Source organism: Onychostoma macrolepis, chromosome 09 (genome assembly GCF_012432095.1).
Source record: "Onychostoma macrolepis isolate SWU-2019 chromosome 09, ASM1243209v1, whole genome shotgun sequence".
NCBI lineage: Eukaryota > Metazoa > Chordata > Actinopteri > Cypriniformes > Cyprinidae > Onychostoma > Onychostoma macrolepis.
The window spans coordinates 16298475-16316482 of NC_081163.1; the positions used below are offsets into that span (position 1 = coordinate 16298475).

General features: G+C 38.4%; 1 protein-coding gene across 1 annotated transcript; it reads right to left on the minus strand.

Annotated features, from left to right (window-relative positions):
• Positions 1-16218: 16218 nt before the first annotated feature.
• On the minus strand, positions 16219-17042 carry crygm5 (crystallin, gamma M5). The gene is made up of 3 exons (XM_058787490.1): positions 17034-17042; positions 16575-16823; positions 16219-16494 (listed from the first exon to the last, which is right to left on the minus strand). Exons 1-3 carry the CDS (start codon positions 17040-17042, stop codon positions 16219-16221), a joined length of 534 nt encoding a protein of 177 aa, XP_058643473.1.
• Between the last annotated feature and the right edge of the window lie 966 nt (positions 17043-18008).

Below are 18008 nucleotides of genomic sequence, written 5' to 3' on the forward strand. Positions count from 1 at the left end.
CATAGTAACCTATGTTTTTTTTTTTTTTTAATTATAGCACATTATAGTATCTATATATGTGCTGTTACAGAAGCAGACTGAAACCAGGAATTAGATAGATCACAAACGTTTATTTTGGATTGAGCAGAGCAAAATGTCTTGAAGGTGGTAAGTATGATATCCAGTTGACCAGGTAACTGCTGATGATAGGTTGATGGGAGATCTTTGTCTTGACAGGAACACTTTGAATGCGGACCAGAGCACACACCTCACACCGGTGGAGTAACAGACTTCGGGAGCCGATCACTGGAGCAGACAGACTGGGTTACACGGTAGACACACGGCTTGAGAGAACACTGGAGGTAAGTACACAAGGAGGTAAGTAGCAGGTAAGTCGCTGTGATAGCATAAGGGGTACAAGCCGTAGCTTTCAGAAAGCTCCCAGTTCACAAGTTGAAATGACGCTTTTTACAAGTTGGTATCTCGTAATTATGGGAATTCCAATATGGCGTGAATGCACCTTTAGTTTTCATCATGTTTCCTGTTTTGTTCCTGTCTTCCCTTATTTGGACATTTTCCTGTGTTGCTCCTTAGTTGCCCTAATTAGTTATTCTTTTTCACCCGTGTCTGATTAATTATCTTGTTTGCTCCTTTTGTTTGCCTGTCTTTAATGGATTAATGTTGTTCCAATGCCAAACGTGTGTATTAAAAACCCTTTACATCTATTCCCTTCTTTGTGCACATCTTTACTACAACCACAGCACGTAACAGAATCCGAGACCAAATACAGACCAACATAATGACTGCGGAGGACAGGCTGTGTGTGCTGCGGCAGTGTGGAGAGATATGTAGAGGAATTCCTCGCACTTTCTAACGAGGTGAGCTGGCACGACTCTTCACTGGGTGCGTGTTTCCAGGCTGGACAAGCCGCTCTTCAATCAAGTCCGCCGGCCGTTCAGTCATCATGCCCGCCAGCCGCTCGTCAATCAAGTCCGCCGGCCTCTCAATCATCATGCCTGCTGGCTGCTCGTCAATCAATCCCACTGGCCTCCACTAAGTCAAACCCGCCGATCGGCCCATTCACTCCCAACCAAATGAGGAGGATGAGGAAAAAAAGACTGTTCACAGCCCTCATCCTCACCTCTGAATCGGCTCCAGCCACAGAGCTCACTCCAGTCTCGGCTCCAGCATGCATCTCAGACCTCCTGGATATGGGGGGGTGCATATGCCCGTGGCGGCCAAGCCATGGCTTCCTGAGCTCCCTGCTCTGCCATACCTTCCTGAGCTACCAGCCCCACCATGGCCTCCTGAACAGTCTGCTCCGCCATGGCCCCTCAAACTTCCTGAGCCGCCATGGCTCCCTGGACTGTCTGCTCTGACAAACAGTCCCACTGGAATGTCTGTGCCGTAACAGTATCACTGGGGAGGGGGGGCGCGTGCCCTAGAGGCTGGTACACGACGGAGACATGGGAAGCCTCCAGGACGCCCGCCCCCCCTCCCCGGTGGTACTGTTACGGCGCAGGACATGCCTTCCAGAAGGGGGGAGTTACAGTGGTGTGAAAAAGTGTTGGCCCCCTTCCTGATTTTTTAAGTTTTTGCATGTTTGTCACACTTTAATGTTTCAGATCATCAAACAAATTTATCCAAGTCAGGAAAAACCTCCTCAATCTCAACAGACTTCCCCTTAGTTTCATCCAGAAAATTATTTATCTGATCAACAGAATAAAAATCACCAGATCTACCAACATCTACATCAATGCATGAATCATCATCTCTAATACTATCATCTTCTGACTCTTTTTCTGTTTCGTCATTTAAACCGCTTTATTCATGCGAGATGCAGAAACAATATTACCGTGGCCTACCTGTTCTCCCATTGCTAACAGCACCTCCTCAATCATAGTGAATCCTAAGCGAGAGAGATGGCTCTTCCCCGACAGGGGTTGATGCCATCCTGCTTCACTAAAACGCTGTGTAAATTAACCAATATATCAGTGAACCAACAAAAAAAAAAGGAGAGGAAAAAAGTAAAATAAATAAATAAATCCTGAAAAAAAGACACCAGTTTTACAGCAAAGTTTTGAAACTTCGCGCTCCCGCACGTGCCTCTCACGCGTCACCCCCACTACTAGCATGCAACACACACAGAGAGAGAGAGAAAGAGAGAGACACAGAAAGAGCAGCTCCCAGCCACAAAGAAACGTCCACCCTCCTCCAAGAACCAGACAGGACTCGACCCCTGGAGCGCCATCACAGACCTACGCTGCAGCAGCCCAACAGCCACAGAACCCTGCAGCCACCGAACTCAATCAGATAAGACACCTGCTCAACATCATCTGCTCCAAACTTGTCAAATAATGGACAAGAGTAATATGTACACACACTTTACTATATCTTATCTATGAAATCGTAGGCTTCACATTCTTCAACTTTTGGGAACAAGACTGAAAACCAAGACTTACTTAGTAATATAAAAGGCATAGACATTGTTACATTTCATGAAACATGGTGTCAGAGTAATGAGATCTTGCACTGTCCAAGAGGATATAAGGAAATCACCGTGTCCTCACTAAAAAAAAACAAAATTAAATGTGGTCGTGATTCAGGTGGCATATTTATATGGCACAAAGATAATCTAAAACACCTGATCAAAACTGAACATCTAAATTCAATCCAAAGGAAATATTCTCATATGTGGTGACCTAAATGCAAGGACTGAAAGAGAAATTGATTATGTAAATACCACAGATAATAGTCACATTTTTGGGGACATCGTATCTCTCTCAACACCAGTCATTACTCCGAGAACCAGCTGTGACAATGTAATCAACATGAATGAGAAGGAGATGTTAAAGCTTTGTAAAGGTCTAGGGCTGTATATCATAAATGGCAGAACCAGGGGAGATTATTTTGGTAGATTTACTTACTGCTCCAAATTAGGAGCCAGTGTAGTTGATTATTCAATTACAGACATTGACCCAAATTTTATTAATGCCTTTACAGTTAGACCTCAACTTCCCATTTCTGACCACTGCCAAACAGTACTTTACCTGAAATAGTCATGTGACAGGGTCAGTACTCCTCTCCTCAAACATGAAAAACTGTTCCCTTTAAAACCAAAACTCAGTTGGAACCAATCTAATGCTGAAAAATTCAAAGAAAACATGAGCAGCTCTGTTACACTAAAAATGCTGGACGACTTTATGTCCACAGATTTCACTCCAGATACTAATGGAATAAACTCAGCAACATTCAATCTTAATTATATATTTCAAACTTTGGCCATTTTGTAGCAAATCAGCTCAAAAGGGAATTCTATATAAATAATTACAAATAATTATGATTAATTACAATTATTTATATCGGCTGACAATAATAACTGTAGCGGAATTAAATTACCATCAACTGATCTGTTCGTCCAGCGAACATTCAGTGTAAGTTCATATTAACTCTAAGAAAGGATATTTTTGTGGCCACAAAAAAATACATTCCTAAGTATTAATGCATTAGAGCATGAAGTAAGGATCAAAAATCGTAAAGGGACATTAATTTGCAAGGCAGAACCAGAAACTCATGTAATTTGTGCACACAACTTTTATTAACTAAACGCTAACACACATATCTAATCTAAACAAACAAACAAACATACATACACTCACGCGTATATACAAAAGGGAGCTAAAGTGGATGAATGAAGCCATTACAAAAAACAGAATGCAGGTATGGAAAGAGTCAGTTAGCCACCTGAGTAAAACAATCAGCGCTGTTTATAACGGGGTCTATGACTTATACTAAACCTCTGTTTAGTTTAATTAGATGTACCATACTTGCACTTCCTTGGCTGTTGGCAAGTGTCCGGAATGCAGTCTCTGATGACAAGTCTTGATGGTTTCAAGGTTTTGGACTCGCAATCACGTTCTTCCAGGTTGAAGAGTGATGAATTCCAAAAGATGTTATTCTGGCTTGGTGGTGATTGGGAGTTCCTTCCCAGGTAGAAAGTGAAAAACAGCTAAGAAAGAGATCATCTGAGGTCCGAGGACCTTTGGTTGAATGGAAAGTCAAGGCTGCAAGGCCTGGCACAAAAACTTAAGGGTCCAAAAGCGTTCTAGCTCACATCCTCATCTTCTCAGTATCTGATAAGAACCGCAGACTGGGATATGTTGGAGCCCACCGGGCACGCCGGTACCGGCTCAGGCTCTCCACACAGGCAGCAATCCGGAGATTTAGCAGAAGAGCTTTTGCAGAAGAGAGAAGGCAGAACTGTGTGTGAGCCCTTTAAGGTCTGAGAAGAGTCACGCCTCTCAGGATGGGCTTGACCAATGAGAAAGGCTGAATTTCCAAGCGGGAGTTTGGAAATACTGGGGGGGGGTTATGACCCTTTGTCTGAGAGCATGGTAATTTGCAAAAGAGGTTGGATTGGAAGTTGATATACAAACTATTAAAGATTCTTAGGACACTAATATGTTGCATAGGTATCAACATGTAATATTCACTCTCAATTAGATCATCTGAAGACGAATTGATAGAGACCAGACATGGTATGAGTTAAAGTGATATTAACAAGTGATCTATCATAAGCATGCATAAAACATTATACAATACACAAAAACATATACAAGAACAGTAATAATATACACAATGACCTGAATGATATGTGTGTTCATTCAAAGAAAGGTTTTTCTATGAATTAATTAGAGAAGAGTCTATGGCATAATGTCTTTCCTATAGGAAAAAGGTAGTGAGAGTTGCTCTGCTTGCATTCCTTTGAGCAATAAAACTAGTGTTATCTGATGGGTTGCCATGGAACCAGGGGCCTGAAGTCATTGACAGACATACTGGCACTGAGTATGTGTATTGGGTGAGGGGTCTGTGACTATTTGTTAATCTCATAACTAATTGATTTATCATATCATATGAATTGATTGATAAATCAAATGCAAAATTGTGTGTCTGATTGATCCAAATGCTACAATTATATATAACATTAAACAACCAAGCAAACATAGAATAAACAAACAAAAAATAAAAAAGAATATGTGGTTTGATAATGAATGCAATTGTCTCAGAAAAGACCTTCGACGACTTGCTAACAAAAAACATAAAGAACCAGCCAATCAGACGCTACGGCTTGCCTACTCCAACTGTCTGAACAATTATAAAAAGTTCATTTGCAACAAAATAGATCTATATTATGAAGCTAAAATCGATAGACCAAAACAATTTCTGGAATCTCTTTAAAAAACTTCCCCAAATCAAACATATTTCTCCAGTGTGGCATAATCTGGAGGTCTTCCTTTAAAACTCTTTACCAAAAACTTGAACCAGACCTCAACCAGGCCCAAACAAAAACAAAAAGAAATCTAGAAGATTTAAAGAAAACAATAAAAAAATTACCAAAACCCATTGGACATGATTATAACAACATCAGAAATAATAGAGCACATTAAAAATATCAAATTAAAGAAGGCATGTGGACAAGACAACATCAGTAATGAAATGCTCAAACTCAGCAGCCCTTACATATTTCAAGGTCTGGCAAAATTATTCAATCTGATCTTATCCTCTGGTGGATTTTTTTGCGAGAACAATGATCAATGCACACTTACTTCGATATCATGGCGGACACTGCTGGATTCGGTGGTCGAATGGTCTATTGTCCGGTTTCAATAGCTATTGTACAACCGCAGCAGCACAAAGGTGTTGATGTCGTATGAAGGCATCTCCACAATATTATGAAAAATACCACTGTATTTGAAGGATAAAAAACTTGGGGAAAAAAAAAGTAAGATTTGCCTGTTTCCTTTTTAAAATACTGCAAGTCAAACAATTATTTACACTGCAATAATCTGGCTAATCTGTTTTCACTAAAAACAGCTAAAAGATGTTCACCTTTTCAGCAAAACTACATAAATTTGATTTGAGTTGTTTAAAACAATTGAAATACTATTTCAGTGGAAAGAATGAGGTCAAGTATATTCTAAAATAGGTTATTTATCTGAGAACTAAAAAGTTTTGTTTTTATGGATATTTTGATATATTCTATCTAAAACATTCTGGATGATTTTGGCAATAAAAATGAATGTGGCACAAATGGCATTTAGTCCATATCTCATATTTCCTTAATGTCTTGTACCTTTGACGGTGTTAAACATGGTGTCACATGGATGGGAATATGCATGGAAATGATATGCAGATGAGGTTATGCATCATAAAACTAGGCGTTGTAAGCTCCATATATGGTGATTTCTGGGAGGAGACTGGGTGGAGATGCACGTACGCACAATCTTCCCCTGACTGGGATTTATAAAGGGATTTTTGCACATGTTCTGGCGTAAGCATGCTTTTATAAATCTGAAAATGTTTGTGCGTACGCAAAATCTAGCTTTTGTGCGTACGTACACTTTTAGGATGAAATCTACTAAGAGTTTTATACATGAGGCCCCTGGTCTGAAGGACTGATCACTCCTATATATAAAAAAGGAGATCAATTCGATCCCAGTAATTACCGTGGTATTTGTGTGGGCAGTAACCTAGTAAAGCTTTTCTGCAATACAATAAACAACCGCATAGTGACATTTCTTACAAGACGCAACATCCTAAATAAATCACAAATTGGCTTTTTACCAAAACAACATACATCCGACCACATCTATTCTCTCCACACTCTAATGAACAAAAATCTAAAGGGCAAACAAAGAAAAATATTTACATGTTTTTAAAAAAGCTTTCGACTCTATTTGGCATGATGGTTTACTATACAAATTATTACAAATTGGCATTTGGTTCTGACCTGGTTCTGCTGTCCCCCACAGCCGAGGGTCTCCAGCACAGCCTGACCCTAATGGAACAGTACTGTGAGGAATGGGTTCTGACGGTCAACCTGGACAAAACCAGAGTCATGGTGTTCCAGAAGAAGGCCAGGTCTCAGGGAAGCAGATACCAGTTCAGTTATGGAGGAGAAGTCCACGAGCACAACACCAGCTACACTTATCTGGGCACCGAGATCTCTGCATCAGGGGGCTTCAGTCTGGCTGTGAAGGCCTTGAATGAGAAGGCCCGGAGGGCATTTTATGCCACCAAATCACGGTTTGGCCAATTAAAATTACCAATTAAAACATGGATTCAATTACATCACGCAATCATTAAACAAATTCTACTGTATGGGAGTGAGATTTGGGGACCAGTAATACATTTTAAAAATTGGGATAAAACTTCAATAGAAAAACTGCAACTGGAAATTATCAAAAACATTTTAGGCATCCATAGAGGTACGTCCAATGATGCCTGCAGAGCTGAATTAGGATTATTCCCATTTAAGACTGAGATCCAGAAGAGATGTGTTCAGTTCTGGTATCACCTCCATCAATCTGATCCTGATTCAATCCAATATAAAGCCCTCCTCGCCAATGAAACCTCACCAGAATCTCATCCTTTAAACACGCTCGCTCTTCAGCTAGTCCATAAAACCCAGCTCCTCACTGACTACAGCTTCAACCCCAAAGCCATTATTAAAGAAATTGACAAAAATCTAAAAGACACTCATGATGAATCTCATGATGAAGGTAAACCTTCGGCCCAGTCTGAGGTCCTGAGCACTCTGGAGAAGGTTTTCGTCCAGGATATCCCTGTACTTGGCCGCATTCATCTTTCCATCGATTTCAACCAGTCGTCCTGTCCCTGCAGCTGAAAAACACCCCCACAGCATGATGCTGCCACCACCATGCTTCACTGTTGGGACTGTATTGGACAGGTGATGAGCAGTGCCTGGTTTTCTCCACACATACCGCTTAGAATTAAGGCCAAAAAGTTCTATCTTGGTCTCATCAGACCAGAGAATCTTATTCAGGTGTTTTTTAGCAAACTCCATGCGGGCTTTCATGTGTCTTGCACTGAGGAGAGGCTTCCGTTGGGCCACTCTGCCATAAAGCCCCGACTGGCGGAGGGCTGCAGTGATGGTTGACTTTCTACTACTTTCTCCCATCTCCCAACTGCATCTCTGGAGCTCAGCCACAGTGATCTTTGGGTTCTTCTTTACCTCTCTCACCAAGGCTCTTCTCCCCCGATAGCTCAGTTTGGCCGGACAGCCAGCTCTAGGAAGGGTTCTGGTCATCCCAAACGTCTTCCATTTAAGGATTATGGAGGCCACTGTGCTTTTAGGAACCTTAAGTGCAGCAGAATTTTTTTTGTAACCTTGGCCAGATCTGTGCCTTGCCACAATTCTGTCTCTGAGCTCTTCAGGCAGTTCCTTTGACCTCATGATTCTCATTTGCTCTGACATGCACTGTGAGCTGTAAGGTCTTATATAGACAGGTGTGTGGCTTTCCTAATCAAGTCCAATCAGTATAATCAAACACAGCTGGACTCAAATGAAGGTGTAGAACCATCTCAAGGATGATCAGAAGAAATGGACAGCACCTGAGTTAAATATATGAGTGTCACAGCAAAAGGGTCTGAATACTTAGGACCATGTGATATTTCAGTTTTCTTTTTAATAAATCTGCAAAAATGTCAACAGTTCTGTGTTTTTCTGTCAATATGGGGTGCTGTGTGTACATTAATGAGGAAAATTGATAATTTGATTGATAAAATTGATGAAAATGATTTTAGCAAATGGCTGCAATATAACAAAGAGTGAAAAATTTAAGGGGGTCTGAATACTTTCCGTACCCACTGTATGTTAATGCTTTGGCAACATTGTGTTACACAGTCATGCTAATAAAACTTAATTGAACTGAATTGAATTGAATTGAATTGAATTGAATTGAATTGAATTGAGAGAGAGAGAGAGAGAGAGACAGAGAGAGTCATATGACAGAGGCAAAGACTGCCAAATTACTTTAACTCACCCTTCACTTTACAATAACATCCCATTAGTTAATGCATGAACTAACATAAACTGAGCAGTGTACATTAATCTTTATCGATGTTAGTTAACATAAATGCAACTGTTCATTGTTACTATTAGCTCAGTTTGAATAAATAATATTAATAGATACATTTGATTTAAATAAAGTATTAGTTAATATGTTAAAAATTAACATTAGCAAAGATTAATAAAACTTGAGAAGTATTTCATTAAATAATGTTAATGTTAACAAATGAAACCTTACTATAAAGTGTTACTAATTTATTTATATTGTACCGTAAGAACACTGTACCATATGTGTGATTGTCTTTGATATTTTCCTTTACACTTTCATAATATGTTCATATTCTACATCAAAAACATTTCATGTACCAGTTGTTTATATTCGACGTCACATACATAACCAAAATAAGTCTTTTAGGTATTTTTTTAGACAAAGCAAATAATGCTTTTCCTTGTTTTAAACTTTTATGTCAGGCACTGTTTAAAGTAGCATTTCTTACAACAAGCAAGAGATAATGCATAACATTGTTTCAGAGTTTGCTTTAAAACAGTGTACTATGTAAACACCTTTCTTCAAACCTTATTTTTAACATTGTTTGCTCTCTATTTTATCTCAATCAAGTGACATAAACTGGAGTGTCTTCAACAAAGAACACAAGGAGCAATCTTGTATCTCAGCAGTCTGACATTCATGACATACATTTTGGTGGTGGACGGGGTCATCATGGGCACTCTCAGCATTCTATGGCTACGCAGCCCCATACGCAAACTTTGAGTTTGCTTCTTCCGTCAGGCTATCAGACTGCTGAACTGCAACTGATAATGTACAATACAATCAATGCAGACTACACCACTACACATGCTGTGTGTACTGTGAATATTTCTGTGCTACTGCCCTGCCATCAATCTCTTTGTGTAATGTATATTGTTATATATGTATATCATGTTGTATACTCTTTGATTCTGTTGTCAGCATGTATACTGTTTCTCAGTATATTGCGTTATGTATGTTTACTTAATTATATAAATGTACAGTTGCAATGTCCCCACAGCTAAAATCGTTTACTTGCTATTTGTTGTTGTTGTTGCTGTTCACATACGCTATCATATAAACAGCCACTCAAAAAGCTTCATTGTTATTATTATCTAAATAAATTTGTATTGCTATCATATGATAATTTGTATTAAAATGAATTTATAATTGTTTTTACTAACCTTTAAACTTTTTTTAAATGGCAAAAGATACAGTACAGAAACATGCACAAAAGTAATGCATAAAAATGAATTACACAATGATAGAGAAAAAAGCAAAGTTTCATAGAAAAAAGTTTAAGCAGGTGGCGCTTAAGGAACAGCAGAAATACGGCTGTTTCCACCGTAACCTCTGCAAACAAAGCAGCATCTATTAAGCATAGAGATCAGAGTGTTCTCTATAATTCTTTATAATTATGTAATTTTACCTCCAAAAATGGTTCTCTTGCTTGTGTTATGTTGCTTAACTTACTTATGATCAAATAAGAACTCATATGGGACAAATTATAACTTGAATTTTGGGTACATTTTTATTAATTGTAGTGACATTTTTGACCTAGCATAACACTTGCTTGCTTGGGACTGCTTGTCGGGCATTGCAGAATTATTAAGAATAAGCTGTTGTTGGGCACATGCTTAATTGAGAAATGATGCCACAGTCAAATTTAATTGAGAACAAAAATGCAAAAATCAAAAACAAAAAAATACCAAAAAGGGACTTAACTAGTCAGAGGCCAAAAGGGCAGGTATTTGAGTACCACTTGGGGTCTGTCTGTACACATGCACTGCGTAACAGGTGCAGGTAACACTTCAGAATACCGTTCCGTCATTAATGAATAACTACACAAGAACACATGAGTAATGCAATATTAGCACTCTAGTAACTACTAGTAACTAACAAGCAACTCTGATTAATGAATTAGTAAGTAATAGTGCTTAGTCAAATGTGGTAGTTCACTATTGGTTAATCAGTAACTTTTTTTTTTCATACCTCCCCAATAACTACTAAGAACTACTGTACACAGGTTGATAATTAATATGAATAATGCATAATGTATAATTCATTCTAAAGTAAAGGTCATGGTAACCCACTAGTAATGACTCAAGTATTACCAAATTCTTCAGAAGGAATTACTAATTATTTGGATCAGTATTCTAAAGTGAAGATCACGATAACTCCCTAGTAATGACTGAAATCATTGTAAGCTTTTGAGGTTTTTGTAAAGTATTGAATAGTAATTATTCAGGTGTTACTACATCCTTCTAAAAGAATTAGTCATTTTTTGGATCAGTATTCTAAAGTGAAGATCGTGATAACTCCCTAGTAATTACTGAAGTCATTGTAAGCTTTTGGGGGTTTTGTAAGGTCCTGGTTAGTAATTAATTTAGCTAGATTTGGTAACACTTAAATCATTACTAGTGGGTTACACTTTAGAATACTGATCCAAATAATTAGTAGTTTCTTCAAAAGGATGTAGTAACACTTGAGTAATTCGTAGGATAGGCTTGGAATGAGTTCACTTCACACAAACGAGACCGGACGTCTGACTGTGGTGAGGTGTGAGCTTATATGGTGCGTGGTGATGAGGTGCTGATTGTGTACAGGTGTGTTCCATTAATACTCAGGTGAGGGTGTGCGTTGTGATTGGCTGGCGTGGGAGCCTGACCGATCTGTGACAACAGGTAAAAACTTATGTACTTATATTAATGAGTCCTTTTGCAGCAAACAAAATGCATATTTCATTTCCATTATAGGCTAAAAATAGTAGTAGTGGACTGTAACAAAGTTGCTACTGTAGTAGTACTTTGTACTTGTCATTTTACTAGGAGTAAACATAAAGGGGTTTTAATTAACATCAACACACATAGACTATACAAAATAACATTAATCCGAGACAAAGACTGAACAGAAACAGAAGGCTTATATACACCGGCAAACTAAGGAGCAAACGAGATGAATGATATAGCACAGGTGATCTGAATGAACAATGTTTAACTAATGATTAGAACAGGAACTAAACCAAATAAGGACAAACAGGGACTAAACGGGAAGATTCATGTGACACCGGTAGCCTGGGCCTATGGTTAAAATGATTTGATAATGTAATAATTAATTTCTATAATAATCTGTAATATCTGTAATTTTTGTTTACGCATTAAACTCGTGGCCACAAGAAAAATATGTAATTCCCTCAACATAAGAAGTTGTGGCCATGAGAAAAGGATGTTGTTCCATCAACATAGCATCTTGAGGCCATGACTTCTTATCGCGTGGCCACGACATAAGGATGTCATTACCTCAAAAAAATGATGTCATATTATCACATTCCCACAAGTTAATATGGCTTTCCCACAAATAAATATCTCATGTTTAAAGGCAAAAATGCATTATACAAACCCGAATTACGGAAATGTTGGGACGTTTTTTAAATTAAAATAAAATGAAAACTAAAAGACTTTCCAATCACATGAGCCAATATTTTATTCACAATAGAACATAGAGAACACAACAAATGTTTAAACTGAGAAATTTTACACTTTTATCCACTAAATGAGATCATTTCAAATTTGATGCCTGCTACAGGTCTCAAAAAAGTTGGCACGGGGGCAACAAAGGGCTGAAGCAAGAAATTTTTAAAAGATTCAGCTAGCATCTAATTAACATTAGCAACTAATTAAGTTAATTGACATCAGGTCTCTAATATGATTAGCTGTCTTAGAGAAGCAGAGTCTCTCAGAAGTAAAGATGGGCAGAGGCTCTCCAATTCAAAAAGATTTTGGAATACTTTAAAAACAACGTTCCTCAACATCAAATTGCAAAGGCTTTGCAAATCTCATCATCTACAGTGCATAACATCATCAAAAGTTTCAGAGAAACTGGAGAAATCTCTGTGCGTAAGGGACAAGGCTGAAGACCTTTGTTGAATTCCTGTGGTCTTCGGGCCCTCAGACGACACTGCATCACTCATCGGCATGATTCTGTCATTGACATTACTAAATGGGCCCAGGAATACTTCCAGAAACTACTGTCGGTAAACACAATCCACCGTGCCATCTGCAGATGCCAACTAAAGCTCTATCATGCAAAAAGGAAGCCATATGTGAACATGGTCCAGAAGCACTATCGTGTCCTGTGGGCCAAGGCTCATCTAAAATGGACTGTTTCAAAGTGGAAAAGTGTTCTATGGTCAGACGAGTCCAAATTTGACATTCTTGTTAGAAATCACGGACACCATGTCCTCTGGGCTAAAGAGGAGGGAGACCTTCCAGCATGTCATCAGCGTTCAGTTCAAAAGCCAGCATCTCTGATGGTATGGGGGTGCATAAGTGCATACGGTATGGGCAACTTGCATGTTTTTGAAGGCACTATGAATGCTGAAACGTATATAAAGGTTTTAGAGCAACATATGCTCTCCTCCAGACTATTTATTTCAGCAGGACAATGCAAAACCACATACTGCAGCTATTACAACAGCATGGCTTTGTAGTAGAAGAGTCCGGGTGCTAAATTGGCCTGCCTGCAGTCCAGATCTTTCACCTATAGAGAACATTTGGCGCATCATTAAACGAAAAAATACATCAAAGACGACCACAAACTCTTCAGCAGCTGGAAACCTATATCAGGCAAGAATGGGGCCAAATTCCAACACCAAAACTCCAGAAACTCATAACCTCGATGCCCAGATGTCTTCAAACTGTTTTGAAAAGAAGAGGAGATGCTACACCATGGTAAACATGCAAACGTCCCAACTATTTTGAGACCTGTAGCAGGCATCAAATTTGAAATGAGTTCGTTTTGTGCATAAAATTGTAACATTTTTCAGTTTAAACATTTGTTATGTTATCTATGTTCTATTGTGAATAAAATATTGGCTCATGTGATTTGAAATTCTTTTAGTTTTCATTTTATTCAAATTTAAAAAACGTTCCAACATTTACGGAATTTGGGTTGTAATAAACCCGTTTGTCAACATGATCTTTTGCAATACAGACAATTATGAAGCATCACAAAATACTGACTAAACTAGTTATACTCTTCTTGAAATTAAAATTGCAGATTAATCATGCAACAACAGGTACGTAAACAGACTTTTTAAAGTAAATTAAGTTTAAACAGCTAATATTCTGCAATTTGACATTTAAACAAAAATAAATCAGTTTTTAAGATTTACATGCTTTAATTATATATGACAAATTTACATCAAATTAAATGGAATAATAATGGTCATGTTGTGTTTCTGTTATAACAGTTAACTAAAAGTGTTATCTAGAAGTGTAAACCGTGTACTGCATGTTGTAATACATATGTTAAAGGGGAAGTTAGATTGTCTTTCATTTAATTCTTTGACACTCTCATGCAGCAAAGAGTACTGTATGTGTATCAGTGTTTGTCATGATGTATTGTGATGTCTTCAAGTTGGGGACCATGTATTTGGATTTGGCAAGGGGTAGGGGGCTTGGTGATGTTTTTTCTTAGTTAGGGCCACTGCCGCTCAAAATGTGCATTGTCCTGTATAATTCAAGTCAAGTCAAGTCTCTATTATTTGTATAGCGCTTTTAACAATGCAAATTGTATCAAAGTAGCTTTACATCAGCTTGATATAAAGCTGGGTGGCTTTATATCAGCTTTACAGTATTTAGACGGGGAAATAGTGTGTCGAAATAGTGTCATTCTCCTCTGGCCAGACAAAATCAGCAGTTAAATCTAGGCTAAAGCAGAGTCAGATTGTGCAGAGGACTCATCTGGTTCCTGTGGTCTTGTCCCAATCGCCATCTAGGAGACAAGGTCATCACTGGGGATCAGTCTCTGGGGCTCATCTAGTTGTCCTGGTCTCCGATGACATTCAGGGCTGTAGAGGTCATCTCTAGGTGTTGATCCACCATCTGATCTGGATACAGTCTGGATATGTGTGTGTAATTACACTGTAATCTGTAATTGCACTGCTCAAAAAAAAATGATGAACAAAATATTAAATTAAAACTCTTTACTTATGCAGTATACATTGTGTAATTCATTGAGAACACAATTACAATGGTCAATAGAAGCCAAAATCATTAACCCATTAAGAGCTGGATTTAAAATCAAAGTAAAAAACTGAAATTGCATCTTGCATGAATTTCATCATGGCAACTCATAATAATGTAAGTCAGTTGTGTGAATTGCCCCCACGTGTCTGTATACACACCTGACAACATCTACAGTAGGCATGCTCCTGATGAGATGGTGGATGGTGTCCTGGAGGATCTCCTCCCACACATGGATCAGGGCATCAGTGAGCTCCTAGACAGTCTATGGTGCTTTTTAGCAGCTTCGGATAGTCTGATACATAACATCGCAAAAGTTCTCAATTGGACTGAGGTCTGGGGAATGTGAGGGCCAGTCAATGGAATCAATGCCTTTGTCATCCAGAAGCTGCCTATACACACTGGCCACATGAGGCTGGGCATTGTCATGCATCAGGAGGAACACAGGGCCCACTGCACCAGCATAAGGTCTGACAATGGTCGGAGGATTTCATCCTGGTACCTAACTGCAGCATGAGTCCCATGCTCAATGTGAACCTGCTCTTATCCATGAGTTGAACAGGGCACCAATGGTGGACCTGCCAATTCTGGTATTCTCTGGCAAATGCTAATCCAGCTGCACGGTGCTGGGCTGTGAGTACAGATGTCACTAGGGGACGTCAAGCCCTCATGCCACCCTCATGGAGTTTGTTTCTGCAGTTTGGTCAGAAACATGCATACCAATAACCAGTTCTGCTGCTGGGCTGTTGCCCCTCTACAGCCTTGTCCAGCTGTGCCATCCTGGAAGAGCTATACAACCTGTGCAGCCTTATTGGGTTGCATTGTAGCTACACAGACCCTAACAAAACTCACATTCCCTTTTTGAAGGTTGCTGCTGTTGCCTCTCTATTGCACTTTGTTGTCTCTTTCATTTGCACCATAGCAGGCAAAACTGATTCAAAATCCCTTCTGCTTCATAACAGGACAGATTGATATCCCTGAAGTTTAACTGACTTGGTGATATACTGTGATTATTAAGTGTGTGTATTTCAATGAAAGTGTATTTCATTATAATAAGAGGTTTATAATGAATGTTATTTCTAAATCTTTACTAAAACTTTCATATTCTAAACTAAGACCTAAGACTGATCTTAAGACTAAGATAGTGTATACACATAGTGTATTTACATTACTGAAAGTACAGAGTAGATTAGTAAACCATCATTTTTTATTTATTTATACTTTTTAGAGACTTTTTACATTGATTTAGTGTCACAACATTTCTTGCTGGGAAATATGGAACTCATTGTCTTTATTAGCAAGCGTAATTTCTTTTAACAGGACTCCATGATGCGTCTGATGGAACAAATTTTCACTGGGCCTAGACCCATATTATTAAAGCTGCTGTACTCCCCTGGCCTGATGTATATCACTCTGCCTTCGAAATTGGGCTGTTCATACAGAAGCCAGTGGCCATGTGTGACATTGCAGGACTGGCAATCGGACATGTGAAAACGTTCCTGGATTGACTCACAGTCATCCATCAACTCATACTTTTGTCCGACAAAGTTTTCCCCTTCAAAGATTCTCATTCTAAATGTTCCTTTATGCTGCAAGGAAAAATGTCTTTATTTAGTAATTAAATTACATAAATTTACTCTCTCTATATAAAAAAAATGTCTAGAATTACCATAGGAATCATTCTGCAAGATCTGATGCAGTCACTGATGCTTGCACCCATGATCCGCTGGTTATCAGGATACTCTCCTCTTCTTACCAGCATTTGGTGACCTATGAAGTTGATGCTCTCATAGACCATAAAGCAGCCGCTTTCCACCCTACATGAGCAGCAGCGGCTCAGGTATGAGGTCACCTCAGGGCAGTCACCGCTGGTCTCATAGTTACGACCATGGAAGTTTCTGTCCTCATAGAATATTATCTGGAAAGCGTAGTGACAAAAAGACATGCTTACAATGGATATGTTACTCTTTGTTCTTTACTTTGCTTGTTAATCCATTTAAAAGTACATTGTCCTTGTATTCCTCCATTAACAGCTGACATTGTAAAATCAATGTAGATCAAATTTCAGATCAATGTAGTAATCCCTTTCAAAAGCACATTTGTCTCATTCAACATAGTTATCTCCTACCTTTCCCATGATTTTGCTTTTGTTTCTATAGTGCCAGTGTTTTACTGTGTTGCTTTTATACTCAACTTGATTGCTAAAAATCTATAGCCTATTGTTTGAACTTCTTACTCAGCAATTCTACTTTTTTCTAAACTAGTCTACAAGTAGTTACCAGAACTGTTTGCTCCTATACCCTGTGCCAACTGTGGCTTTTCTTGGTTGTAGGGCAGGTGGAGGAAGACAACTGGTCCACTGATGTGTCATTCACTGTACATCTGAAACTTAGAATAGAGACAAATACATTTCACTTTTTTTTCTTAAAACTGACATTGTCAAGCATAAAAGGCCTGCTTTAAGGGGACACTGGTAATTGAACTCTACTAGTTCCATTCTGGATTATTTTAGTTTAGCCTATTCTCTTTATGTTGGTGTTTGTTTAAAGATTTCATTTAAGACTGGGAAATTAAAGTAAAAACAGTAAGATTCAGTTATGAACCAGAGACCTTTGTTTGTCTGATGTACTGCTTAATTAACAAAATTTCTTGATACATAACATGACAGGATTCAAAAACCTTTATTTTCATTAGTTATAGTCTTTTTAATAGTTGAATAGTTTTTAATAGTCCATCATTGTCTTTATAAATATATCCAGTTTTTCAGATTGCTTTTTTTTTATTTATGTGTGCAGAACAGGTTGATTTTTCAGAAGTGTATTTCACAGTATGATACACTATCTCTACATTATAGTACACAAGTAGTGTTTTACATGCATACAGACATAAAAATAATCAATGCCATGTCTATTTTTATGTTATATTTGGAGGGGGGGACTGAGGAACAGGACTGGGAGGTGTCTGCATGACATCTAACTAGAATTATTGATATATAAATCTTTAGAATTATGTTTGGTATGTACAGTATATTGATTGATTAAGTTGTAATACTTTGTGGCGCTGATGATCTGCTTCTTCATTTGGACATTGATACTATAAGCCT